Source organism: Cryptotermes secundus, unplaced genomic scaffold (assembly GCF_002891405.2).
Source record: "Cryptotermes secundus unplaced genomic scaffold, Csec_1.0 scaffold279, whole genome shotgun sequence".
Classification (NCBI taxonomy): Eukaryota; Metazoa; Arthropoda; class Insecta; order Blattodea; family Kalotermitidae; genus Cryptotermes; species Cryptotermes secundus.
In genome coordinates, this window is record NW_019726227.1 from 530,171 (window position 1) to 557,351 (window position 27,181).

The following is a 27,181-nucleotide window of genomic DNA, read 5'->3' on the forward strand; positions in this document are numbered from 1 at the left end:
TGTATTTCCTCAAGATTCACTTGATGATGGTATATCTTGGCCAAAATTTGTTGCAAAATAATCAATAAGAAAAGTTCGTTTTTGTGATGGCAACCAGCAGTTTTTATTAGTAAACACCAAATGCCTTTAATACTTAAGCAACTGATGAGCAATATTCAAGATAGCTTAGAGATTTTCTGACAAGCCAGGTATAGTGCAGTGCAGCCAGTATTATCTCTTGCATCAATCTCTACATCTTTATCCAATAAGAATCTGACACTCTCAGCATTACAGTGAGCAACAGCCCACATTAGAGGTGTCCATGTTGTTCTGTATCCCTGACTGTCTACAGCCTTCAGCCTGTAGTTTATATCTATTCCACATTCCTCAAACACAAACTTCAAAACCTCTAAAAAACCTCCTGAGGTTGCTTCTTTTAGAAGAATCTGAACATATTTATCATTATCAGAATTGTTCTTAGTAAGAATGAGATCACTTTTGTCAGCATTATGCTGGAGAAGTAGGTTCACAGCTGACCAGACCCCCAACCTCTCAGCTAAGGAAAGTGGACTCAAGTGGAACATTTCGTCCTTGACACTGTGGTCTGCTTTATGCTCTAACAGAATCTGTACAATATGGTCTCCAGCCTCACTACAGCCTCCTTCAGGGTAAGACATCACAGCCAGATGAAGGGCCATTCTTCCACCTCTGTCGGTATCGTGAAGAACAGAACTGCATTGTGATAACAGACACTCAACAGTTTCTATTTCTTGGTTTAATATGGCATTGTGAAAGTTAGAACCCTTTGCCATAATTCTATTGAAGAAATGTCTCATTAATTCATACTTTGGAGCAAGAATAATATCTTGTGCAAACTGTGAATTTTCCTTGTAGTTCAGACTCAGCCATTCTGCAACGAAGAACTCCACAAATGTTCCATGTATGAATATAGCCCTTTTATTTATGACATCAACAATAAATCCTTGACACACTTCACCAAGTTTAAACTCATCTAGGAACTCTTTTACGCTTTTGCTTATATTACTGCCTTTGTTACTGAGTTTGCTTACTTCTTTGTGTCCCAGTAAAGTTATGAGTGCACATTCCATATGATTTTGAATGAACATATTTTTGAAGAATTCATTCATACGTGACACTGCAGGCTTTGATGTATCTATTCCAAGTTTGTACATTTGATAAATCTCCCACTTTCTGTCTCTAAACCCTTCATAAAGCTCAAGCAAGTTCAGCTTGTTAGGCAATTTGTCTTCACCTGTCTCATTGTAATGCAAGGCCTGAGGTTTGAACACCTCAGCCAACATCATGGTGTGCAATGGAATGTCAGCAAACTTCCCCAACGAGCCTTTTACAGAAGTCCCAGTGAGTTCCAGAAGTTTCCTGATGAATGTTCCTAATTCTTCACCATATTCTATCTCCCAAAATTTATGAACAAATGTCACCTTGTCTTCTTCAGAGAAAGGTTTCAATGCAAATGACAAAGCAGAAAACTGATTTTCTAGTTTTCCCCCCATGACAGGACGAGATGTTATCCACATCTTCCTGACATTAACGTCCCTCAGTTCCGTCACTATGCTCAACACTTTATCTGAATAAGTTGGGCTTATCTCATCAAAGCCATCAAACAGAAGTACGGTATTCTCTGCATGGAGTAATTTGTGTTGAAGGAGGGATTTCTGGAATTGCGTGTCAAACCGACCAGCTCTACAGAGCAGCTCAACAGCACTGGGTTGATTCTGCCTCAGGTAATCCGTGTGATCATTCAGGTTGATCCTCACCACACATGTGCTTTGCTCAGCCTCTTTTATTACTGAGGCCAAATGTAAGAGCTCAGTGGATTTCCCCATCCCTGGCTCAGAAATAAGAAGTACCACCTGTTGGGGCAATTGCATAATTTTGTTTACATCACTGTACAAGGTGCCATCTAAAACATGATTCCTTAGAAGGGTCATGTCCCCCTCAGACCCTCTCCACACAAAATAATTCCCCTCCCTGTGTAGCCAATGAATGTTTCCATGTTTCTTACAAAGACTCTTAAAGTCATGTTCATTGTCTATCACATAGATGTAACACTTAATCTCTCTTTCTTGAATGGCATCATCAGATGCCTGAAATGTACTACCAGATGGATCCATTATCTGTCTCTCTTGAAATGCATCGCTTGCAGCTGAATTCTCAGGGTCCTTCCCATGTTCATGAAGTTCATCAAATTTCTTAACTTTCTTACCTTGGGGGACTTTGCCCTGTAGTTCCCTTGCAGACATACCACTCACAGCTAATTGCCCAGGTTGGCTTACAAATTGTAGCACATCCATTGAAATTCGGTCCTTATGACACAGTGTACGAGAAATATAGAAGGGATCCTGAGATGCCACTGGTTCACCTACCTTAATCGTGTCACTTCCTGACAGAAGCTGTGTCACAGTGTCAGCGCTTAGTGCATCCTGTATTTCAGTGCAATTATCTCCAGTCAGTGTCTGCAGACTCACATCACAGCCTTGGAAATTGACGTTGTGTTGTAGAACTGTCAGTTGTGACTCCTCATCCAATTGACTAAATTTGAAGATATCTTTATGTTTTGTGCATGGAATCTGTTTCCTAAGTTTGCGGGCCAGAGGGCTTCTGCCCCCAGATACAAGCACCAGTTTCTTCTCTGCACTTGATTTCAGTATCTTAATAACCCCAGCAACAATGTCATCAACATCCACACAATCTGATGCATCTTCCACTACAAGTATGTTGCAATGTGTGCCTCTTCCCCACAGTGTCAGTGCCTTGCTCTTGTGCGTCTCCAAGGTTCTGACATCTGTCATAATATGGACCCTGTCAGAGAGTCTCTGATGAATTTTCAAGCAACTGAGAACCAAACTGCCAACTGATCCATCAGTAACAATGATTGTCACAGGTGTCTGAGTTATAACAGCCATCAATTGTTCTTCTTGAAATCTCATATTTAATTTCTCTAGTTCTTTTAATTTCTTCTCAGATATGTTGTCAACATGTGACAGAAGGAATTGTTCCCAAAATTCTGATGATTCCGTGAGGAAAGAATTTGCATTTAACCACCACTTTTTAATACTTTCCATGAAATTTTCCTGATATTCACAAGATCCACATGAGGTTTCAATTTCCTTCTTTATAAGGTGATTCAGGTCATTTCCAGATGCTTGTCCAGTGAAGAACCACAGCTTAGACAGAAATTCTATACAATCTGCCTTATCCCCAAATTTCTGCATCTCATTCCATAACTTTATAAGCTCTCGCTTCGGTGGTGTTGTCATGTTGCTATTGTTCCAGAGTGTCTTAACAACTTTCAGCAGTTCTTCTGTCTTTGAGAATTCCTCACTGTTAATTGCTTCATTTACTAAGTCCTTGTATATAGGCAAGTTTTCAAAGAAATCGTAAAAGACTTTGTGAACGTCTTTAGTCAATCTGAAACACTGCCCTTCAGATTTGACAAATACTGGCCACCCAGAACTGCAGTCACTGCTACCTCGAGGAATATCAGACATTTCTGCGTTTGTATATATAATAAATGCAGAATCTTCGATACTGCCACAGAATTCCAAATCTTTATTTTTTCCCCAATTTTTCTTTATCTGGCAGTATGATGCACAATACTTGGGCAAACTGAAGTCTCCTTTTCCTATTACCTGAAGTAGTTGTTCCTTTGTTATCTTCTTTTCAGTTTTTCTTTTATGCTTGAGTTGCATGAAAACTGTCTTCTTTCTCTCACCATAAAGCGTGAATACTATGTCATCAAATTTGCCTCCAGCTTCCATGTTGACAGCAAGATGGAAACCTTGACCAGTGTTGATTCCTCGTGCGAAGAGTAGAGCTGCTGTTTGTGCTTCGAAATCTTGCCCCATAGTGTCTGCAAATGAAGGTGTCGGCTTGTACAGTTCATTTGTCTGGGCATTCTGGTGAACCTGTAATTAAAGCATGGTGCTTTGAATTCTGCTGCTGTTAATGACAACAGATATAAGTTTGACAGACAGTTTATTGAGATGGACATGAGAGAATTACGACTCTTGCTTGAGTGTCTATCTAGATCAGAAATGTTACCCATTTACAAACCCAAAGTGTCCAAAAGTCTGACATGTGCCCTTCTTATCTCCTGCTAAGTGGCCGCTACTATGGACATCACCAACATTTATCCTGACTGTCTCTTGCAGTGTATCAATAGCTCATTATTCTGCCCAGCGCACCAACTCGGGCATCTGAGGCAAGAGATGCTGACTGTATATGTCATTACCTTGGTACTGCAATATACAGAACCCAACTGTGCTCTGTGGCTGAGTATTCAGGGTGGCTGATTTGTATTTGAGCATACATGACTGCAAATCTGATCCTGGAGACTGTTCTATTTTTACTGAGGTTTTCAATGTTTCCCTAAGCCTATCTAGGCAAATAATAAGAGTGTATGTTCATTAGGGGATGACTGTCTCCTCCCAACTGCGTAACAGTTATTTATTCACTAACCATCTCAACATCCAATGCCGAACAGTCTAAGATGCTGACAGCATTGTAATACAACCCACAGTGAAGATCCATCTCCATGCCAAATTTTGAATACCTAGATTCAGAAAGTAAGCACTGAAGTAAACAGAACTTCATGGTCTTCATATGGCAGTCTTTATTAAGCAGTAATTTGTGCTCTCATATTTTTGTGATGTCCTGTAAGCAGGATCCTAGTTTCCTCTGCAGTCTGTGTTAAGCAGTAGGCTGCTCATGTATGATTATTCTTTTTTGTAATGACTACAGAGGCACAAATAAAAGTCAAAAATTTCCTAGAAGTACTTTCATCCATATCTGGGTTATGTACTCATAGTATGACAAATGGATAGCTCCTAATGACAAAACTTTCATAACAAGTTCTGAAATTGGGTCACAGCATTCCAACATATGAATACTGGGATGAACATGCATATCCACACAGGACAGTGATCACATAAGGCAACTTTTGTCCTTAAGTCTGAGAGTAAGCTAACAAAATAAAGGCAGCCTCTGGTGCAGTGTTTGTGTGAATGTGGTGCTCTTACTGGCTCTGCTGCAGAGTATGATTAATACTGAATGATATAGCATGATGATTATTTATGATTGGCTGGAGGGAATGACACTGAGAGGATGAGAGAGTGGTGATGCCAAAACTCTTGGACACGTCCAGTTAGGAATCGAATCGTGGTCTTTTGGGATATCACACAATGGAGTCTACAGTCTGGTTGGTTCAGTGTTTCAAGGGAATAAGCTGCTCTCATGTACATTGTAAAAGACAGTTCTACACTGATGATGGAAGCAGAATATTGGTCTGAGACATTGGTTACCACACATTATACTATACTGTGTCATATCCCAGAAAGCAACAATATGTATCTACATGGCTATGGAAACCTCAAACCTCACTCAGTCCACATAACCTGAACCCTGGTCAAGGGGGCATCGGGTTGCACTTGTAATGGTTCTGTTGCTGTGTTAGTGTGAAGTCTGTTCAGTGCATGGGGAGTGTAACCCAGTCAGCAGAGGTCTGTTTAGTGGGGGGAGGGAGTTGCTGTGTCAGTGTGAAGTCTGTTCAGTGCATGGGGAGTGTAACCCAGTCAGCAGAGATCTGTTTAGCAGGGGGAGGGAGTTGCTGGATATTCTGACGCTAAGTTGAAGCTGCCTGAACAATCTGATCTCTTTAAACATATACATATAATGCACTGAATTTGACTAGCAGGCTTTAATGATGTCATATCAGTTGCAGTAATTGCTGTGAGAAGCATCAGATTAGAAGGAGGTGAGAAAATGCCATTCAGTGGTTGAAGTACTGACCACACATGGAGGCAAAGGCCTAAGGAAAACCAGGAAAAACCTCAGTGACACTAAATATCCAAGTATAAAATATGGCTGCATTCACAGTGGTTGCTTACAGAGATAAGGATGGTGGCTTCCAGCACCTTCTCTAGGTATTCAGATAAGATACATTATCGGCAGCAGCATGTTCAGTAGGAAACACTGCCTTGATAAAGAGCCATATGATGCATGTTACTTGCAACACTCAAGATGCAGACTTAATGAAGTTTTCTTTCTTATTTATCTGCTGTCTTATGTTATAATTCCAAGGCACATTATTCAGATCAATTTGTTTAGAAGTTTATTTGTCTATAGAGTCATAATATTAATTAATTTAATAACAGTGTCTATCATTATTCAGTGTTACTTTTTCATATGTACTCTCATAAAGCAAATGGGCTCCCACTGTAGTAGCATTAATTGCTGTTGTTGCTGATATTATTATTGTAGTTACTGTTGTTGTTAATTTGCTGTGTGGAATCGCCATATGTTTCATTTGACTGCAAAAATGGACAAGAAAATCAACTTTCCCATTACAGAATTTGACTAAGAGAATTAATAGATCTGTTGCATTGATACCATTATTGGTTAAGTGGCACACATTTCTTACATTATATTGAAACATGAACAGAGTGTCAAGTGGCCAGAACACCTGTGATGTGTTTGGAGGTTCCCTGGTACAAGTTTCGCTTTCCAGGCCACGACACTGACAATGAGAACTTCCCCATCATCATCATTATCATTTCTGGACCTCATGCAAAGTATACACAGAATTCAGATATGCTCTTAAACCATGTAACACTGCATTCAACTACAGTTCAATTGATGATATTCCCCACTGGGCTGTACTCACCTTGTCACTCATGTCAACATTTCCAGGTCCAGGATTCATTTCGATCCCCCTGATAACAAGAAGGGTTGCCAACACTGCCGGACTCAATTAGAGTAAGCTTTGACCCGATGGACCAACTCTGGAGAGCCAATCCTCAGAGGAAAGGAGACCCAAACTGCAGCTCTGAGGCACAGAGACATAATTTTGTCAGTTTGTTTTCTTTGGTTTAAAATTAATGAGGTTCTTACTTTTTCTGAGATATGAACTTTTTAAATATGTGACTAAATGACACACTGATACATTTTTCAGAACTGCTAAGTAATCAGAGACGCACTACCTCAGTGGATCACGGACTGTGTCATTCCCTTTCGTTATCCTGTAGGTATTTTGTTTCCCATATATTTCTACGCCACCTGTGGTAAACCAACACCAACATACACATACATGTAGAGCTGATTCATAAATTGCTTAAGATTAGAGGCAAGTTTAGGGCTTCTGTCTGTTCCTCAATGACACCGTCTATGTAAGTGTGTATTTTTATTGTTTTTGTATTTTAGTGTCTCCTTCGGATCTAGGTGAGAGAGCCTGTAGTTATCCTAATCCCATTGTTTGTTTCAATGAGCAAGCTGCACACATCATGCACAAGAAACCTGTACTTGAATGGTCCGAATGGATTGTCCACTTTTTTTTCCGAAGTACGAATAATTCAAACCAATTACAGAACACTAACCATGTTTCCTGTAAGGTGAATATACTGTTTTCACTTCAGCTGAGGACATAATATTTACACTGAACTCCATGGAAACGAGTCCCTTTGAAAAGCCGACATTATCTCAGCTTCTCGAGAAACTCATAGCATTTTATCAAACCTGAAACTTCATTAACCTGTTCACAAAATCCTTCCACTGGTCCCTGTTCTCAGCTAGATAAATCCAACCTCAATTCTCCCATCTTCATACTGTCAAATTGATTTTAACATTATCCTGCCATATCCACTTTGGTCACCCTAGGCATATTCCTACAAAATCTTTGTTATTCTCACAGAACCAGAAACAAAAAAAAATAACTGCTTATATATTATAAATGCTGGCAAACTGCATATTTGAGAAAGGAGAGGGCACAGACAAAATTTTCAGTGTTTTTCATTGACACTAGCTGGAGAGTGCAGCCGTTATACCAGAGACCCAGGCATCAAACTTTGATTCCAGGCAGTGGCAAGAGATTCAGCTCACCTCTGCAGCATTCCCACTGTTTCTGGAATACACCCAGCCTGCTACCAAGTGGGTAGTTGGGGACATCTCCCTAGAGGTAAAGAGGCTGGGACTCTAGTCTCACTCCTTGCCTCCGTCTGTCAGGAAAGTGACCTATACATCATGATGCCGTGGTGATTAATGAAGCACTTTTGCACTTCAGTAGCTTGCAAATATGTTCACTTCTGCTCATTTGAAATGGTCTAGTGGAAACCCTCCAGCAACCATATGTCATGTCCCATTTTGTGCTGAACAGAGTAATCTTGTAGACTATAAATGCTATGTGATGATTAGTGGCACAGGCCTGTGTAGGCTGAAGGAGAATGAAAAGTCGGCTATTTTGTTTTCCACTCTTTCCAGACATTCTACAAATAGGACACGATTAGAGGACAACTGAACAAGACTGCAACAGAAGGCAAATAATGGCTTTCCTACTTACGAGTCATCCACTTGTACTGGGATGTCCTGTTGAGAGCCTTCATGTGGACTGTGAACTGGAATTCATAAAAGTTTGGCCTGTGAACAAAACCTTCATAGCGTGAAAGAATCCTCACGAATTCTGCAGCAGATGACAGGAAATGTCGCACAACAGAAAACAGAAGTAGATCCAGGCTACAGTTAACAAGATCACCAGAGCAAAGTGAATATCCAGCACATCTGAGTGCAAAAATGTGTCTGATATCAATAACTTGATATGAAACTGTGAAATTCCATCGCTAGAGAGGTTTCCATAATGGTTCATCATGAGATTTCCCTCCACTCAGAAAGCCTGTAGGTAAAGCTACGAATGGTTTAATCAGTTTGGAATTTGGAACTCTCGAGGTATTATCAGTAGTGGTATTTCTTTGCTCTCATATCGGCTTATTGATATCAGATACCTTTTGCACTCACATTAGCTGAATATTCACTCTGCCACGTAACTGTCTCTGGGCGAACATAGTAACTGTAGGCAGAGTTGCTTCGCTATCCTCTGGTGTGACATTTCCTGTCATCTACTGCAGAATTCGAGAGGTTTCTCTCTCGGAATAAAGGTTTTGTTCACGGTCCAAACATTAGGGTCGACTATATATTTGTAGAGACAAATTCACAGAAGTATGAAGGTTTCCATACAAATATAGGTGCACCATATTTACAAAGGTAAGTCGTTGTGTGACATTTGCTGCAATCTTGCACGGTGTTTGTTTCAGAAGCACTGGCCTGCTAATTCTGTCTTAGCTGGGGAAAGTCTGGAATGTGAGGAAACTGAAGCACAAGGTTTCTGCATAATATTGTCAAGTGTATCCTGGTAACGCGACAGTAAATACGGGGTTCTGAATTTGTTGAATCGATTTATTGGATAACTTCAAGTCATAACTGCAAACAATTATAATTCTCTGAAAGATCGCCAAAACAATAACACTCTTTAACTATGAATAACTCTAACAATCTTAAAAGTTGCTGTCAAGTCTTCTTGCCATTTTTTCCTCAACAATTATCATGAAATTTCTTAACTGCAATTCTCTCTTCACTTCTCTGGACTCTGGCAGCTCCCAGTCCGAATTATCTCTCCACTGAAATTTTGTCGACTCCAGTCTTATGTAGGCCAGTGTGTCCTGCAATAAAGCACCATTCTGGGTCTTACGACCAGATATTTATTACTGTCAGACAATTTGGGATTTGTTAATGTGGGATCCTCCCTCTGATGAGAGCGCGGTTCTTTCATTTACAATTTCTGCTGGCCCTCACCAGCGCAGTTATCTTCAGATCCGAGTCCGTGGAACTCGGAACCATATCTTACTGTCTCAGATTCGAGACATCCTTTTTGTCGCCTCCTATGACTCGCAGGGCTACGGTGAAGGAATTCGACCCCGCCTCCACATGGGATTCACTGACATTGTTAAAGTTATGTTACGACCGACGGTCAGTCGGCCAGTCTGTCTTGGAATGAAGCACTCATCTGGGACTTGAGACCAGATGCTTAACACAGAGCAAGCTGCGATTGTGTACGTGTACTGACATTTTGAACACAGAGCAAGTTTCATCTGTATATGTGTACTGGCATGTTGAACACAGAGGAAGCTGCGTCTGTATATCTGTACTGACATGTTGAACACAGAGCAAGCTTGCAACTGTATATGTGTACTGACATGTTGAGCATTGAGCAAGGTTTTTTTTGTTCTGAACTCTATAGAGGCTAGTGTTAAGCGCTACGGAGCAACTTCAAGACCGCTCATAGAGAGAAATGGTTAAGTGCTAAGGAGCCAAGTCAAAATCGCGTATATTTGACCCATGCTTAACATCATCAGTGGATGGAAGTGAGCTTTACAGGCCGGAGATATTTCCCCCCAAAACACCTACTACAAAGACTTGGTGGGTCTCTGAGGAGTATAGACGATGAGAAGTTCAAACATCTATTGGCTCTGCGGGGAATGGAACCCCGGCACATCGGTCGTCCAGTCAGTCTTACACTAATTTTTGAAATTCAGGTAAAGTATGCAGTCCACAGGGATTCTCTTTCATAAAGTGGATTACATAATTCCACTAGTCATGCCGTAGCCTATTCCCTATACTGACTGAGCTATCTCATCTCCAATTAATACAAAATGTTTTCTTAGAATATCCATCCTTTTCAGAACTGTAAATATCGTGATGATCGTCGCTAAGTTGCTCTTCCTCTCACATTCACCGGTTCGATGCTCGGGTGACATGTTATGGACTTCCGTCGTCTTCCTCAGTTTCTTCAAGCAAAATAATTTTAGAAACAGAACGAAGCGCCTCCTTTCACGTCATTTCCAATTCTTCGCTCGCAGTTATCTTAACATTCGGCCATATCAAACCAATGTAATTGAAATTGCGTCGCTCAATAAAATAAGACTGAAGAAAGATATGCGCAGTAAATGCGAAGCCACGCTCACCTCAGCAATTCGCTTTCGCATTTCTCTAAGCAAATACTGATATCGGCTCGCAACCGAAAATACGAAAGGATCTGAAGCACAATATGCGCTCCGCAGAAGGCTGTGTCACTCTGATCACAAATTTTCATTTATTTTTCGCCTCAAATATTGGAACACATTCACTTCTCACATAATGTTTCGTGTAACGTTCAGTTTCAGCAAGAGCTGAAATCAGCAGAAACAGTTCAATTCGTAACAGACTTGCTCACAGGTATGCTGAGAGACAGATTTTCTCAACACCAAATCTGCATACTTCCCTCACACATCCACATACAATTTCCGCAATAAATTTCACGGTGCCACATTGCAGGTCAGCCACTACGTTACGTATTCCCTTAACCCGGGACCCATAACTGTCCCAGAAAGGGTCATTGAAACAAAAATGCTATGCGACTTTATGCTTTCAGGTGGAGGGCCAGACAACTGAGCAGTTGGAACATTCCTGATCACGCGAGTGGGCATACAGTCACTTGGAAAGCAACAATGCAAGAGCAGATGGCGCAAAGAGAACAGGGGCAGGACAGGGACCACAACTGCTCAAAAATAATGAAACAGTTGCTGAGTAAGGGGGCTAATGTGAATATTACAGATAACAGTGGAGTAACACCATTGCATTTAATTGCTAAAATGGGGTACGTAAATGTGGCCCGTGATTTATTGAATGCGGGCGCTAGAGTGAAGAAGAGATGTGGTGCTGGACAGACACCGCTGTATGTAGCAGCTGTAAGTGGGCATGTGGAGGTGGTACGTGAGTTGCTGGGTAACGGGGCCGATGTGAATAAATGGGATCGGCAGAGACAGACGCCGTTGCTTGTGGCAACTAAAAGTGGGCATGTGGAGGTGGTACGTGAGTTGCTGGGTAAGGGAGCTGATGTGAATCTTGTGGATGATGACGCGAGAGGACCGTTGCATTTCGCAGCCAAAAGGGGAAATGTAGAAATGGTACGTGAGTTACTGACTAAGAGTGCTGATGTCAACCTTGGGGATGCTGACTCAAAAGGACCGTTGCATTACGCAGCTAAAAGGGGGCATGTGGAGGTGGTACATGAGTTGCTGGGTAAGAGTGCTTGGGTGGATATTTCGGAAAAATCTGAACGGACACCGCTGCATTTAGCAGCTATACGTGGTCACGTGGAGGTGGTACGTGAGTTGCTGCGTAGTAACGCTAGCGTGGATCCTGCAGATACATATGAACAGACACCGTTGCATCATGCATCTGGAAATGGGCACGTGGAGGTGGTGCGTGAGTTGTTGCGTAAGGGTGCCAAGGTGAATTTTGCAGACTTTTACAAAGGTACATCACTGCATTTCGCATGTGACAGTGGGCACCTAGAAGTGATCCGGGAGTTGCTGAGATACAAAGCTAGTCCAGATATTACGGATTACCGTGAACGGACACCGTTGCTTTTAGCAGCTAAAAGAGGGCATGTAGATGCAGTACGCGAGTTGCTGAGTAACGGCGTTAGTCTGAATAAACAAAATCTTAAAGCACGGACACCATTGCTTCTAGCAACTAAAAGGGGGCACACAGAGGTGGTGCGGGAGTTGTTGAGTAACGGCGCATGTGCCAGTATTGCGGATATAGATAAACGGGCACCGTTGCACTTAGCTGCTGGGAGTGGCCATGTAGAAGTGATACGCCTGTTGCTGAGTAATGGCGCTAGTGTAGATGTTCCGGACAAAGATAAACGGACACCGTTGCATTTAGCAGCTGGGAGTGGCCATGTAGAAGTGATACGCGTGTTGCTGAGTAATGGCGCTAGTGTGGATGCTCCGGACAAAGATAAATGTTCCCCGTTACATTTAGCAGCTGTAAATGGTCAAGTAGAAGTTATACGCCAGTTGCTTCGTAACGGCGCTAGTGTGGGTGTTCGGGATAAAGATAAACGGACACCGTTGCATTTAACAGCTGTAAATGGCCACCTAGAAGTGATACGCGTGTTGCTGGGTAACGGCGCTAGTGTGGATGTTCCGGACAAAGATAAACGGACCCCGGTGTATTTAGCAGCTGGGATTGGTCATGTAGAAATGATACGTGAGTTGCTGAGTAACGGCGCTAGTGTGGATGTTCCGGACAAAGATAAACGGACACCGTTGCATTTAGCAGCAGCATTTGGGCATTTGCAAGTAGTACGTGAGTTGCTGAGTAAGGACTCTGGTGTGAATGTTACGGATGAATTTGAACGGACACCGTTGCATTTGGCAGCTGAATATGGGCATTTGCAAGTAGTACGCGAGTTATTGAGCAAGGGCGGTGATACGAATGCTATGGATAAACATCAACGGACACCTTTTACTGTAGCAGAAGAGCGTGGGCAAGCAGAGGTGATAGAGGAGTTGCAGAGTAAGGGCGCTCGTGCTGATGTTGCGGATTCTATGGGATGGACACCGTTGCATTTAGCAGCTATCTATGGGCATGTAGAAATGGTACGTGAGGTGTTGAGTAAGGACGCTATTGAGGATATTACAGATATTAATGAACGAACACCTTTGCATTTAGCAGCCAAATATGGGCATATTGATGTGGTGCGTATGTTGCTGAGTAAGGACGCTATTGCGGATATCGCGGATGTCAATAAACGGATACCGTTGCATTTAGCAGCTGAAAATGGGCATGTAGGGGTGGTACGTGAGTTGCTGAAAGAGAGTTCTAGTGTGGATATTGCGGATGCTATGGGTTGGACACCGTTGCATTTAGCAGCTAAGAGTGGGCATCAAGCAGTGATAGGTGAGTTCGAGGGAGGGTTATTTAATTTGGAGGTTTTAGATGGCAAGAAACAGAAAAATAATCATTCTGCAGCTCCATGTGGGCATGTGGAAGTCATACGTGAATTGCTGAGTAACGGAGCTAGTGTGGATATTGCAGAGAAAGACGGACGGACGCCGTTGCATTTAGCAGCTGAAAATGGGCATATACAGGTGGTACGTGAGTTGCTGAGAAAAGGCGCAAATTTGCATATTGCAGATAAATATGGAAAGATGCCGTTACATTTGGCAGCTGAATTTGGGCATGCAGATGTGGTACGTCAGTTGTTGAGTAGGGGAACTAAGGTACTAAACTGTGTCTGTCAGTCAGAGACACCGTTACATTTAGCTGCCAAATGGAACGGTGTCTGTGACTGTCAGTTACAGACACCGTTACATTTGGCAGCTAAATGTGGGCAAGTGGAAATTGTATCTATGTTGCTAACAGAAGTGCATCAATTAGAAAAAGGTTTGTTTCAATTAAATATAAATTCTGAAGGTGAACTTGAGCATGAGGATACCGATCTCATGTCTCGGTTTCTGAGTAAGGGCGCTGGTGTGGATAAACGGACACCGCTGCATTTGGCAGCTGAATCTGGGCATGTAGAGGTTGTGCGTGAGTTGTTGAGCAAGGACGCTGGTATGAATGTTACGGATGAATTTGAACGGACACCGCTGCATTTGGCAGCTGAATTTGGGCATGTAGAAGTGGTACGCGAGTTGCTGAGTGGCGGCGCTAGTGTGGATATTCCGGACAAAGATAAACGGACACCCTTGCATTTCGCAGCTGAAACTGGCCATGTAGAGGGGGTACGCGAGTTGCTGAGTGGCGGCGCTAGTGTGGATATTCCGGACAAAGATAAACGGACACCCTTGCATTTCGCAGCTGAAAATGGGCATTTAGAGGTGGTAAGTGAGTTGCTGAGTGGAGGCTCTAGCGTGGAAATTGAGGACAAAGATAAGTGGACACCGTTGCATTTAACGGCTGGGAGTGGCTATGTAGAAGTGGTACGCGAGTTGCTGAGTGGCGGCGCTAGTGTGGATATTGCGGACAAAGATAAACGGACACCCTTGCATTTCGCAGCTGAAAATGGGCATTTAGAGGTGGTAAGTGAGTTGCTGAGTGGAGGCTCTAGCGTGGAAATTGAGGACAAAGATAAGTGGACACCGTTGCATTTAACGGCTGGGAGTGGCTATGTAGAAGTGGTACGCGAGTTGCTGAGTGGCGGCGCTAGTGTGGATATTGCGGACAAAGATAAACGGACACCGTTGCATTTCGCAGCTGAAAGTGGGCACGTAGAGGTGGTACGCAAGTTGCAGAGTGGCGGCGCTAGTGTGGGTATTGCGGACAAAGATAAATGGACACCCTTGCATTTAGCAGCTGGGAGTGGCCATGTAGAAGTGGTACGCGAGTTGCTGAGTAACGGCGCTAGTGTGAATGTTGCGGACAAAGGTAAGCGGACACCGTTGCATTTCGCAGCTGAAAGCGGGCATACAGAGGTGGTATGCGAGTTGATGAGTGGCGGATCTAGTGTGGATGTTGCGGATAAAGATAAGCGGACACCGTTGTATTTCGCAGCGAAAAGTGGCCATGTAGAAGTGGTACGCGATTTGCTGAGTAACGGCGCTAGTGTGAATGTTGCGGACAAAGGTAAGCGGACACCGTTGCATTTCGCAGCTGAAAGTGGGCTTGCAGAGGTGGTACGCGAGTTGCTGAGTGGCGGAGCTAGTGTGGATGTTGCGGACAAAGGTAAGCGGACACCGTTGCATTTCGCAGCGGAAAGTAGCCATGTAGAAGTGGTACGCGAGTTGCTGAATAACGGCGCTAGTGTGGATATTGCGGACAAAGACATGAAAACACCGTTGCATTTAGCTGCTGGGAGTGGCCATGTAGAAGTGACACGCGAGTTGCTGGGTAACGGCGCAAGTGTGAGTATTACAGATGGAGCCGGATGGACGCCGTTGCATTTAGCGGCTGAAAGTGGCCATGTGGGGGTGGTACGCGAGTTGCTGAGTAAGGGCGCAAGTTTGCATGTTGCGGACGAAGGTGGACGGACACCGTTGCTATTAGCGTCTATGAGGGGGCATGTAGAGGTAATACGTGAGTTGGTGAATTAAGGCGCTAGTGTGGACACCGATGCATGTATCAGCTGGAATGTGGGCAGGTAACTTCGATATGTGAGTTGTTATTTAAGGGAGCTCGTATGAGATTTGCAGATAGAGATGAACGGACACTTTCGCATTTAGTAACTGAAAGTGGACATGTAAATATTGTATTGAGTTTTTGAGTATATCCGCTAATTGAAATGTTACAGGACATCTGTGGCGAATTCTGTTGGAATTATTAGTTTGAAGGAAGCATGTATTGTTGCGACATTAGCTGTTGTGTAAGGGCACTTACTTTGTGTGGGTATTGCAGATAATGCAGAAGGGATAGCATTAAATCAACAAGTGGTGGTGGGTCTGTGATTTTCGTCAGCGAATTTCTGGGTTGTAGCTTCACTGCGCATGTTGATGTATGTTCCCATCCCAGTTGAATAGCACTGAGTACCGCAGGTCAGAATGTTCACGTTTTATGGTTTCATCCTTGTTGAATAATCTGCTGCTACCAATGTTTAGATACGAGTATATTACACTGAGCACGTTAAAGGGCCATTATCCGGAGGTTTAGCTGTAATTTGGACCCTGTGTATACTGTGGTTCGAAACGGAAGGGGAAAAATATCACTTAATTGTGCCAATAAGCATGGTTTCGACAAAATTTACATTTATACGCATTGCACTCCTTCGAATTAAGTGCGTTCCTGTGGGGAAGTGAAGCAGAGAGAACTCACAGAAGTGACAAGATGAGTGAAATGCAGACATATACGTGTACACTGTGGGTACCATTGTTTCATATTTGTTCTCCCTTGTGTTCAAACTGACGTGAATGTACTTTGTTATTGCTGCTTTCGTCGAAATAGAACATATCTTCAGGATATTATTAAAAACATAACCAAATATCTGCGAGATTTCAGGCTCTCGCAGCGGTGACTTCGGGGACTACATCTTCTTTCATGTTACGCCGTGTAGTCTGGTATTAGTGTATCGATTGTTCCGAGGAATCAAGTCTCATGTAACCCGCCGAGTGAGCAAGTAACAAAGAAGCGCCTTCTCTCTCGGCTTACTCTCTGAACCTGAAGATGGAGTCACCACATTTCTCCTAATCGTTGGTAAATCCATACCAAACTACACGGCGTAACATCCCAACAGGTAATATATAACGTTCATTGAGAGTGAACGCACTCAAACCGCATGTGTTATTGCTGTGAGGAACACGATAACCCGAGAATACGCTCTGAATAGTTATTGTACATAAGAGGAGATGGATAATTGGAGTTCCGTGAATTACAAACTGGAATGGAAATGGAAGGAAACGGTCGTCGTGTAATTTCATTTAATTTCCCCGTATTTTTCTCGAAGTTATCTATATTTACAATAACAACGGATAAGTTTCAGGTTTCTCAAATCCTAACTGACGAGAAAATTACGTAACAAACACCGCGCTATAAATTCCATCTGTTGAAACAATTCCAACAATTCAACCTCTATGTGGACCTAGCATTTCGTGCTGAAAATTTGTTTAGGCCGCCGCCAAAACGCCCGACAAGGCTGCTCGCGTCTGGTTACAGCAGCTACCTTCCGTACTGTGACGTCATCTCATCTATCTTCCATCTGAGAGCACGTTACGCCATTTTGCAGAGACCCCCGTTAATTTAGGTATTATAGACCCTTCATTGCAGCTGCCATAGTGTACATTCGGGGACAGAAGTGAGGACTGATTGTAGTTTGTAATAATTTTCCAGAATGTGATTCTATATCATGACGTGTGCCTATGGTACATATACATTTCAACAGACTGGGATATTGAAATATGTGATAGCTCTGAGATAAGTCTACGTATGAAATATATATTCTTAGTGCACTGCATAGGAATCGTATGCTGTGAGCATGCCATATAATCACAACTGTCACACGACTTGTGTGCACATACACTCTCTGTGGCCAATCTGCCGCCAATATTTCGGTAGGTACAGACGTCAAACTGGGAGCTAAAAGTATTTTTGGCGTAGCGAACATTTTCTTTACCTTTATGAAGGATTTATTTAAAGAGCTTCCAATATCCCCGACTTCTGAACTGTCACAGTACATGCTGGACCGTTCAGCGAGACGGAAATCTGTACTGAGTTCAAAGATGGGTTGTAATACAGCGAGTTGTGGCTATGAGGTTGCCTTGGCGACGACAAAGAAGATTTGTGTCGTCTTGCATGTGACACTGAGTAGGCTGGTTGGATGTTAGTAAAGTTTCGAGGTAATCTTCTGCATCCATCTTCAGGGTACATAAGGAAGACAAACGTGGTGAAATAGGGATATACCCTGGGCTTGGCCTTACACGTTCAAGACGTATGCAGCCGATTCCAACAGTATTTTGGTAACGATCTGAGAGACTATACTGCGTCACATCCCGGAAGACAATAATCTTCATGTCGAATAATTTTTTTTCACGTAAATTCCACCCCATAAGTTCTTACGTTTGAACCGCGCCAAGACAACACCAGTTTTGACATTATGTACCCAAACTGATGCCCAGAGTTGTAGGGTTTCATTTATTTTTATGTGCAGTAAAATAAAATTTATGAATCAATATAAAATTCTGTTGACCCTTTGTACACATCTGTGTTGTTACATTGTAAATAAACTCCGAATGCTGTTGCTGTTGCTTCATGAATGCATGTTGTCACCTTGTGCACCAAGCACATTCTGCTACTCTGCCTCTGTAATCAGCGGCAATATTCCAGTGCTATATGAAGCATCACTGTCCTATCCGTGGACACGGGGGAAGCTGCCGCGCATGCCCAGTGAGTGGTGTGCCCCAATTCCCTGACTGGATCACCCAGTTTCAGTAGTCACATCGCCTGCTACATGTCCTCTACAGGACCACAGCCTTATTTTACTGCTTTTCCCGTTTTGCGCGATTTCGAGATACGCGGTGGTTTCCATGAACCCAACTGCAACGTGTTAAGAGTGGTCTTCAGTTGTTTCGTTTGCGTCACAGGCAAAGCATCTACCGCGCAACCTGTCAGAATTCTAGCATGTGCCACTGCATTTTGTGCTTCAATCTTGAAACTAAAACCGAGCACGACAATACGAGCAAAACTCAATGCGCTTGTTACAGGACACCCTGACTGATGTGTCGTAATTATCCTCTGGATCTCCAGAGTTGGGAGGGAACTCCCATGTCTGCAACCAGACCAAGCCCCTGCTCCAATCCTTGAATAATTCCTGCAATTCTAAACTACACAATAGGACAACCTATTTCTGTAGTGGGATTAGTTGTTCTTGTTGTTGATATTATCATTGTAGTTATTGTTGTTGTCGTCGTTGTTGTCGTTAATTTGCTGTATGGAATCGCCATATGTTTCATTTGACTGCAAAAATGGACAAGAAAATCAACTTTCCCATTACAGAATTTCACTAAGAGAATTAATACATCTGTTGCATCGACACCATTATTGGTTAAGTGGCACACATTTCTTACATTATATTGAAACATGAACAGAGTGTCAAGTGGCCAGAACACCTGTGATGTGTTTGGAGGTTCCCTGGTACAAGTTTCGCTTTCCAGGCCACGACACTGACAATGAGAACTTCCCCATCATCATCATTATCATTTCAGGACCTCATGCAAAGTATACACAGAATTCAGATATGCTCTTAAACCATGTAACACTGCATTCAACTACAGTTCAATTGATGATATTCCCCACTGGGCTGTACTCACCTTGTCACTCATGTCAACATTTCCAGGTCCAGGATTCATTTCGATCCCCCTGATAACAAGAAGGGTTGCCAACACTGCCGGACTCAATTAGAGTAAGCTTTGACCCGATGGACCAACTCTGGAGAGCCAATCCTCAGAGGAAAGGAGACCCAAACTGCAGCTCTGAGGCACAGAGACATAATTTTGTCAGTTTGTTTTCTTTGGTTTAAAATTAATGAGGTTCTTACTTTTTCTGAGATATGAACTTTTTAAATATGTGACTAAATGACACACTGATACATTTTTCAGAACTGCTAAGTAATCAGAGACGCACTACCTCAGTGGATCACGGACTGTGTCATTCCCTTTCGTTATCCTGTAGGTATTTTGTTTCCCATATATTTCTACGCCACCTGTGGTAAACCAACACCAACATACACATACATGTAGAGCTGATTCATAAATTGCTTAAGATTAGAGGCAAGTTTAGGGCTTCTGTCTGTTCCTCAATGACACCGTCTATGTAAGTGTGTATTTTTATTGTTTTTGTATTTTAGTGTCTCCTTCGGATCTAGGTGAGAGAGCCTGTAGTTATCCTAATCCCATTGTTTGTTTCAATGAGCAAGCTGCACACATCATGCACAAGAAACCTGTACTTGAATGGTCCGAATGGATTGTCCACTTTTTTTTCCGAAGTACGAATAATTCAAACCAATTACAGAACACTAACCATGTTTCCTGTAAGGTGAATATACTGTTTTCACTTCAGCTGAGGACATAATATTTACACTGAACTCCATGGAAACGAGTCCCTTTGAAAAGCCGACATTATCTCAGCTTCTCGAGAAACTCATAGCATTTTATCAAACCTGAAACTTCATTAACCTGTTCACAAAATCCTTCCATTGGTCCCTCTTCTGAGCTAGATGAATCCAGCCTCAACTCTCCCATCTTCATTCTGTCAAATTGATCATATCCACTTAGGTCACCCTAGGCATGTTCCTTCGATTCCCGACAGGGGCAAGAGATTCTCTTCACCTCGCAGCATTCCGACTGTTTCCGGAATCCACCCAGCCTGTTATCAACTGGGTAGATGGGGACATCTCCCTGGGGGTAAAGAGGCTGGGTCTCAAGTCACATTCGTTGACTCCATCTGTCAGGGAAGTGACCTATACGTCATGATGTCGTTGATTAATGAAGCACATCTGATTGCAAAAATGTATCTGATATCAATAACTTAATATGAAACTGTGAAATTCCATCGCTAAAAAGGTTTCCGTAATGGTTCATCATGAGATTTCCCTCCACTCAGAAAGCCTGTAGGTAGATCTACGAATGGTTTAATCAGTTTGGAATTTGGACCTCTCGAGGTATTATCAGTAGTGGAATTTTACGGCTCTCATATCGGCTTATTGATATCAGACATCTTGTGCACTCACATCTGCTGAATATTCACTCTGCCACGTAACTGTCTCTGGGCGAACTCGGTAACAAGAGGCAGAGCTGTTTTTCTATCCTGTGGTGCGACATTTCCTGTCATCTACTGCAGAATTCGAGAGGTTTCTCTCTCGGAATAAAGGTTTTGTTCACGGTCCAAACATTAGGGTCGACTATATATTTGTAGACACAAATTCACAGAAGTATGAAGGTTTCCATACAAATATAGGTGCACCATATATACAAAGGTAAGTCGTTGTGTGACATTTGCTGCAATCTTGCACGGTGTTTGTTTCAGAAGCACTGGCCTGCTAATTCTGTCTTAGCTGGGGAAAGTCTGGAATGTGAGGAAACTGAAGCACAAGATTTCTGCATAATATTGTCAAGTGTATCCTGGTAACGCGACAGTAAATACGGGGTTCTGAATTTGTTGAATCGATTTATTGGATAACTTCAAGTCGTAACTGCAAACAATTATAATTCTCTGAAAGATCGCCAAAACAATAACACTCTTTAACTATGAATAACTCTAACAATCTTAAAAGTTGCTGTCAAGTCTTCTTGCCATTTTTTCCTCAACAATTATCGTGAAATTTCTTAACTGCAATTCTCTCTTCACTTCTCTGGACTCTGGCAGCTCCCAGTCCGAATTATCTCTCCACTGAAATTTTGTCGACTCCAGTCTTATGTAGGCCAGTGTGTCCTGCAATAAAGCACCATTCTGGGTCTTACGACCAGATATTTATTACTGTCAGACAATTTGGGATTTGTTAATGTGGGATCCTCCCTCTGATGAGAGCGCGGTTCTTTCATTTACAATTTCTGCTGGCCCTCACCAGCGCAGTTATCTTCAGATCCGAGTCCGTGGAACTCGGAACCATATCTTACTGTCTCAGATTCGAGACATCCTTTTTGTCGCCTCCTATGACTCGCAGGGCTACGGTGAAGGAATTCGACCCCGCCTCCACATGGGATTCACTGACATTGTTAAAGTTATGTTACGACCGACGGTCAGTCGGCCAGTCTGTCTTGGAATGAAGCACTCATCTGGGACTTGAGACCAGATGCTTAACACAGAGCAAGCTGCGATTGTGTACGTGTACTGACATTTTGAACACAGAGCAAGTTTCATCTGTATATGTGTACTGGCATGTTGAACACAGAGGAAGCTGCGTCTGTATATCTGTACTGACATGTTGAACACAGAGCAAGCTTGCAACTGTATATGTGTACTGACATGTTGAGCATTGAGCAAGGTTTTTTTTGTTCTGAACTCTATAGAGGCTAGTGTTAAGCGCTACGGAGCAACTTCAAGACCGCTCATAGAGAGAAATGGTTAAGTGCTAAGGAGCCAAGTCAAAATCGCGCATATTTGACCCATGCTAAACATCATCAGTGGATGGAGGTGAGCTTTACAGGCCGGAGATATTTCCCCCCAAAACACCTACTACAAAGACTTGGTGGGTCTCAGAGGAGTGTAGACGATGAGAAGTTCAAACATCTATTGGCTCTGAGGGGAATGGAACACCGGCACATCGGTCGTCCAGTCAGTCTTAAACTAATTTTTAAAATTCAGGTAAAGTATGCAATCCACAGGGATTCTCTTTCATAAAGTAGATTACGTAATTCCACTAGTCATGCCGTAGCCTATTCCCTATACTGACTGAGCTATCTCATCTCCAATTAATACAAAATGTTTTCTTAGAATATCCATCCTTTTCAGAACTGTAAATATCGTGATGATCGTCGCTAAGTTGCTCTTCCTCTCACATTCACCGGTTCGATGCTCGGGCGACATGTTATGGACTTCCGTCGTCTTCCTCAGTTTCTTCAAGCAAAATAATTTTAGAAACAGAACGAAGCGCCTCCTTTCACGTCATTTCCAATTCTTCGCTCGCAGTTATCTTAACATTCGGCCATATCAAACCAATGTAATTGAAATTGCGTCGCTCAATAAAATAAGACTGAAGAAAGATATGCGCAGTAAATGCGAAGCCACGCTCACCTCAGCAATTCGCTTTCGCATTTCTCTAAGCAAATACTGATATCGGCTCGCAACCGAAAATACGAAAGGATCTGAAGCACAATNCTTTCTCAACACCACATCTGCATACTTCCCTCACACATCCACATACTATTTCCGCAATAAACTTCACGGTGCCACATTGCAGATCAGCCACTACGTTACGTAGTCCGTTAACCCGGGACCCATAACTGTCCCAGAAAGGGTCATTGAAACAAAAATGCTATGCGACTTTATGCTTTCAGGTGGAGGGCCAGACAACTGAGCAGTTGGAACATTCCTGATCACGCGAGTGGGCATACAGTCACTTGGAAAGCAACAATGCAAGAGCAGATGGCGCAAAGAGAACAGGGGCAGGACAGGGACCACAACTGCTCAAAAATAATGAAACAGTTGCTGAGTAAGGGGGCTAATGTGAATATTACAGATAACAGTGGAGTAACACCATTGCATTTAATTGCTAAAATGGGGTACGTAAATGTGGCCCGTGATTTATTGAATGCGGGCGCTAGAGTGAAGAAGAGATGTGGTGCTGGACAGACACCGCTGTATGTAGCAGCTGTAAGTGGGCATGTGGAGGTGGTACGTGAGTTGCTGGGTAACGGGGCCGATGTGAATAAATGGGATCGGCAGAGACAGACGCCGTTGCTTGTGGCAACTAAAAGTGGGCATGTGGAGGTGGTACGTGAGTTGCTGGGTAAGGGAGCTGATGTGAATCTTGTGGATAATGAGGCAAGAGGACCGTTGCATTACGCAGCTAAAAAGGGAAACGTAGAAATGGTACGTGAGTTACTGACTAAGAGCGCTGATGTCAATCTTGGGGATGCTGACTCAAAAGGACCGTTGCATTACGCAGCTAAAAGGGGGCATGTGGAGGTGGTACATGAGTTGCTGGGTAAGAGTGCTTGGGTGGATATTTCGGAAAAATCTGAACGGACACCGCTGCATTTAGCAGCTATACGTGGTCACGTGGAGGTGGTACGTGAGTTGCTGCGTAGTAACGCTAGCGTGGATCCTGCAGATACATATGAACAGACACCGTTGCATCATGCATCTGGAAATGGGCACGTGGAGGTGGTGCGTGAGTTGTTGCGTAAGGGTGCCAAGGTGAATTTTGCAGACATTTACAAATGGACACCACTGCATTTCGCATGTGACAGTGGGTACCCGCAAGTGATCCGGGAGTTGCTGAGATACAAAGCTAGTCCAGATATTACGGATTACCGTGAACGGACACCGTTGCTTTTAGCAGCTAAAAGAGGGCATGTGGATGCAGTACGAGAGTTGCTGAGTAACGGCGTTAGTTTGAATAAACAAAATCGTAAAGCACGGACACCATTGCTTCTAGCAACTAAAAGGGGGCACACAGAGGTGGTGCGGGAGTTGCTAAGTAACGGCGCATGTGCCAATATTGCGGATAAAGATAAACGGACACCGTTGCACTTAGCGGCTGGGAGTGGCCATGTAGAAATAGTAAGTGAGTTGCTGGGTAACGGCGCTATTGCGGATATTGCGAGTTGTACGGGGTGTACACCGTTGCATTTAGCAGCTAAAAGAGGGCATGTAGATGCAGTACGCGAGTTGCTGAGTAACGGCGCTTGTCGTAATAAACAAAATCATAAAGCACGGACACCATTGCTTCTAGCAACTAAAAAGGGGCACATAGCAGTTGTACGCGAGTTGCTAAGTAAGGACGCTAATGTTAAGATAAACGGACACCGTTGATTGAGGCATTTAAATGTGGGCTTGTAGACATGGTACCTGAGTTACTGAGTAACGGCGCTAGTGGGGATATTGCGGACATAGTTATTCTCACAGCCTATGATATAATTTTCGTTTTAGGATTCCCAGCGCTGTTCTGCGAAAGTTCCACGAACATTGCAAGTGCAGAAAATATTACAAGACCATGAATTCGCCACAATCATGTTTCTAAATTTGATCACAATCATACTGCGCACAAATTTGATGAGCATTTTCATTTAACCCAGGAAATGCACTAGTTCATGTGAATTTATGTACAATATTAAGACTATGGCCAAGCTTTTTTTGAGAGATCAGTAAAATTTCAGTATGAAGCCTGCAGCAGACACAAGAATACTGAAACTAATATTGGCACAAATTAAGCAACACACAAAGGTTTACTAATATATCATGTGACAATAATTATGACAAAGGATATTATTCTGTGGACCCAGTACTATGTGTATTTTAATAACCAAAATATTCTTTGCTTAAAATCTGCAATCCAATCAGAATAATGCCACAAATTATATAATTTTCATTTTGACACATTTTGCCACGTGTAAGTTTCTCCTTACATGGGAAGCCTTTTTGCAATGGTGATGAGTGCCTAGCAATTCCCATTTCGCAGTCAGATGATCCTGGGTTCAACCCTAATTCTGCAGAGTGAAGATCCAGACATATTTTATGGTTTCTTTAATCCCTTTTTAAACATTTCCAATTTATATGCTCTATTATCCCACAATGTCACTCTATACAATCTGAGCTGCATCAGCTGAGGGAGGTGTGACATTGCACTCCTGTGTCTCAAGTGTGGAGTCCTCTGTTTGCTCCCCCCACAGGGTCCAGAGTTCACACTACAGTTACACAGAACTGAGGCTGAAGCATTTGGAGGGTGCAACATTTTGTCAGCAACGAGCTATGTAATAATTGCATATAAATACAGAAACAATGAGAAGCAGGAGCCTGGGTAGCGTAGTCGGTATAGGGAATGGCTATGGGCTGGAAAACTGAGGGATCGGAGTTCGGGTCCCAGTAAGGTCAAGAATTTTCTCTTCTCCAAATGATACAAACAGGCTCTGGGGTTCACCCACCCTCCTATCCAAGTGGTACCGGGGGCTCTTTCATTGGGGTTAAAGCAGCAAGGGTGTGAAGCTGACCACTTACCTCCAGCTAGTGGCAAGGTCTAGAAAAGTGGATCTATACATCCAGTCCCCCATATGCCTTCATGGCATAGTGCTTAATTCGCTGAGCACAGTGACAACTTTACCTTTTTACCTTTTAACAGTAAGACATATCATACAGGAAACTTTTCTTTTCAACCAAACAATACAAGCACTTACACATCCCTTCATGAGACTGACATTCTTGGGAAACAAGTATGAGAATTCTGCAGTCATTCCAGGAATGTGGGTTTCCTGAATCAAACTCTTCAGTTAGGTAAGGCACAAAGAATAAGGGGGGCATGTGATAGCATAGTTGGTTGGGCCAATATAATACAAGCCGTGGGGTTGCGGGTAAGATTTCTGATGAGGTCATTGAATTTTTCAATTGGCCTAATCCTTCTAGCCACATTCTGATCCTCGTGTTCACTCATCCTCTAATAGAAATGAGTACCAGGAATCTTCCTGGGTAAAGAGCAGCCTGTGCATAAGGCTGACCTAACATCCATCAGTGAGCTCATTGTCTAGAAAATGTGGGGACCTCAACCTCTCAGAACCCTATGGGCTGCCACGGCCTGTTACAGGAATAGCTTCAAGTTTCAACTTTTACAAAGAATAAGCAGGACATGCAGTGGCATAGTTCGTTGAGGCACTATGTTACAAGCCAGGAGGTCGCGGGTTCGATTCTTGATGAGATTAGTGGGTTTTTTTTCAATTGACCTAATAATTCCTGCCTCAGTATAGCCCTGGAGTTGACTCAGCTTCTAAGAGAAACAAGTAGCAGGAATCTTCAGCGCATGAGGCTGACAAACTTCTCGCCATCTGTGAGCCGATTGTCTAGAAAATGTGGGAGCCTCAATGTCTCACACCCATATGGGCCTTCATGGCCTGTTACAGGGATAGCTGTACCTTTTCTTTTTTTCTTTTATAAAGAACGAGAATGTTGAAAATTACTGTCTTCAGAGAGAGGTCCTTATAGGCTCTGGTACAAATGTTGTGTCTATATTTGGGAGAGAAGTCACTCTTCTACCTTGGTTGTGGAAGTTCCTCATAGTCACCACTATACGAATCTCAAATCTCATTCAAAATATTAGCATATGAAAGATAAGCATGTTTGGTGTGGTACATGATGCTATGTAATTTTGTACATAGGCACCAACGGTTCAGAAGAACCTTCAGCCCCCATATACACTCTCCTGCATTGGTAATGGAGGTAACACAGGTAGAAATTGGGGATAGGAGGAGGAGGCCTACTAAGTTTAAACCAGTGCCTATCCAGTTCATATTACATAATGCATTAAAAAATGTAGTCACTAGGAAACATTACTTACTTACATAAGGACCTGAGCCCTTCTTGAGAAGCCGCCATTTGTGCAGTTACTTCAGAAATTTCCAGCATTTTATGGACCCCAAAATTTCATTACCATGTT

General features: G+C 42.9%; 3 protein-coding genes across 10 annotated transcripts; 2 read left to right on the forward strand and 1 right to left on the reverse strand.

The window, feature by feature from the left end:
- LOC111863996 lies at nucleotides 1-21,767 on the reverse strand. Of its 6 annotated transcripts, none has more exons than XM_023850875.2 (4): nucleotides 20,274-21,767; nucleotides 19,410-19,571; nucleotides 6,683-6,844; nucleotides 1-3,926 (listed from the first exon to the last, which is right to left on the reverse strand). In XM_023850875.2, the coding sequence occupies exons 3-4, from the start codon at nucleotides 6,719-6,721 to the stop codon at nucleotides 156-158; spliced, it is 3,810 nt and encodes a 1,269-aa protein (XP_023706643.1). In that variant the 5' UTR covers nucleotides 6,722-6,844; nucleotides 19,410-19,571; nucleotides 20,274-21,767; the 3' UTR covers nucleotides 1-155. The 6 variants fall into 6 exon arrangements, with proteins under 6 accessions (XP_023706643.1, XP_033607161.1, XP_023706645.1 ...); XM_033751270.1 differs by having other exon boundaries at nucleotides 19,410-19,801; XM_023850877.2 differs by having other exon boundaries at nucleotides 1-1,871; nucleotides 2,385-3,926; nucleotides 19,410-21,767.
- LOC111863969 (serine/threonine-protein phosphatase 6 regulatory ankyrin repeat subunit A) lies at nucleotides 11,200-15,707 on the forward strand. Its single transcript, XM_033751262.1, has one exon. The coding sequence runs from the start codon at nucleotides 11,232-11,234 to the stop codon at nucleotides 15,705-15,707; it is 4,476 nt and encodes a 1,491-aa protein (XP_033607153.1). The 5' UTR covers nucleotides 11,200-11,231.
- LOC111863994 (ankyrin-1-like) lies at nucleotides 13,218-25,542 on the forward strand. Of its 3 annotated transcripts, none has more exons than XM_033751273.1 (2): nucleotides 13,218-13,271; nucleotides 23,094-25,542. In XM_033751273.1, exon 2 carries the CDS (start codon nucleotides 23,170-23,172, stop codon nucleotides 24,571-24,573), a length of 1,404 nt encoding a protein of 467 aa, XP_033607164.1. In that variant the 5' UTR covers nucleotides 13,218-13,271; nucleotides 23,094-23,169; the 3' UTR covers nucleotides 24,574-25,542. The 3 variants fall into 3 exon arrangements, with proteins under 3 accessions (XP_033607164.1, XP_023706640.2, XP_033607163.1); XM_023850872.2 differs by lacking the exon at nucleotides 13,218-13,271 and adding an exon at nucleotides 17,399-17,572; XM_033751272.1 differs by lacking the exon at nucleotides 13,218-13,271 and adding an exon at nucleotides 21,031-21,073.
- Nucleotides 25,543-27,181: the final 1,639 nt, after the last annotated feature.

Excerpts from the sequence above, each read along its gene's own strand:
- LOC111863996 (XM_023850875.2), bottom strand. The coding sequence starts at position 6,721 with ATGAATCCTGGACCTGGAAATGTTGACATGAGTGACAAG. Across the intron at positions 3,927-6,682 it reads ATGTTGACATGAGTGACAAG|GTTCACCAGAATGCCCAGAC; the intron begins GTGAGTACAGCC and ends CTTTAATTACAG.
- LOC111863969 (XM_033751262.1), top strand. The coding sequence starts at position 11,232 with ATGCGACTTTATGCTTTCAGGTGGAGGGCCAGACAACTGAGCAGTTGG.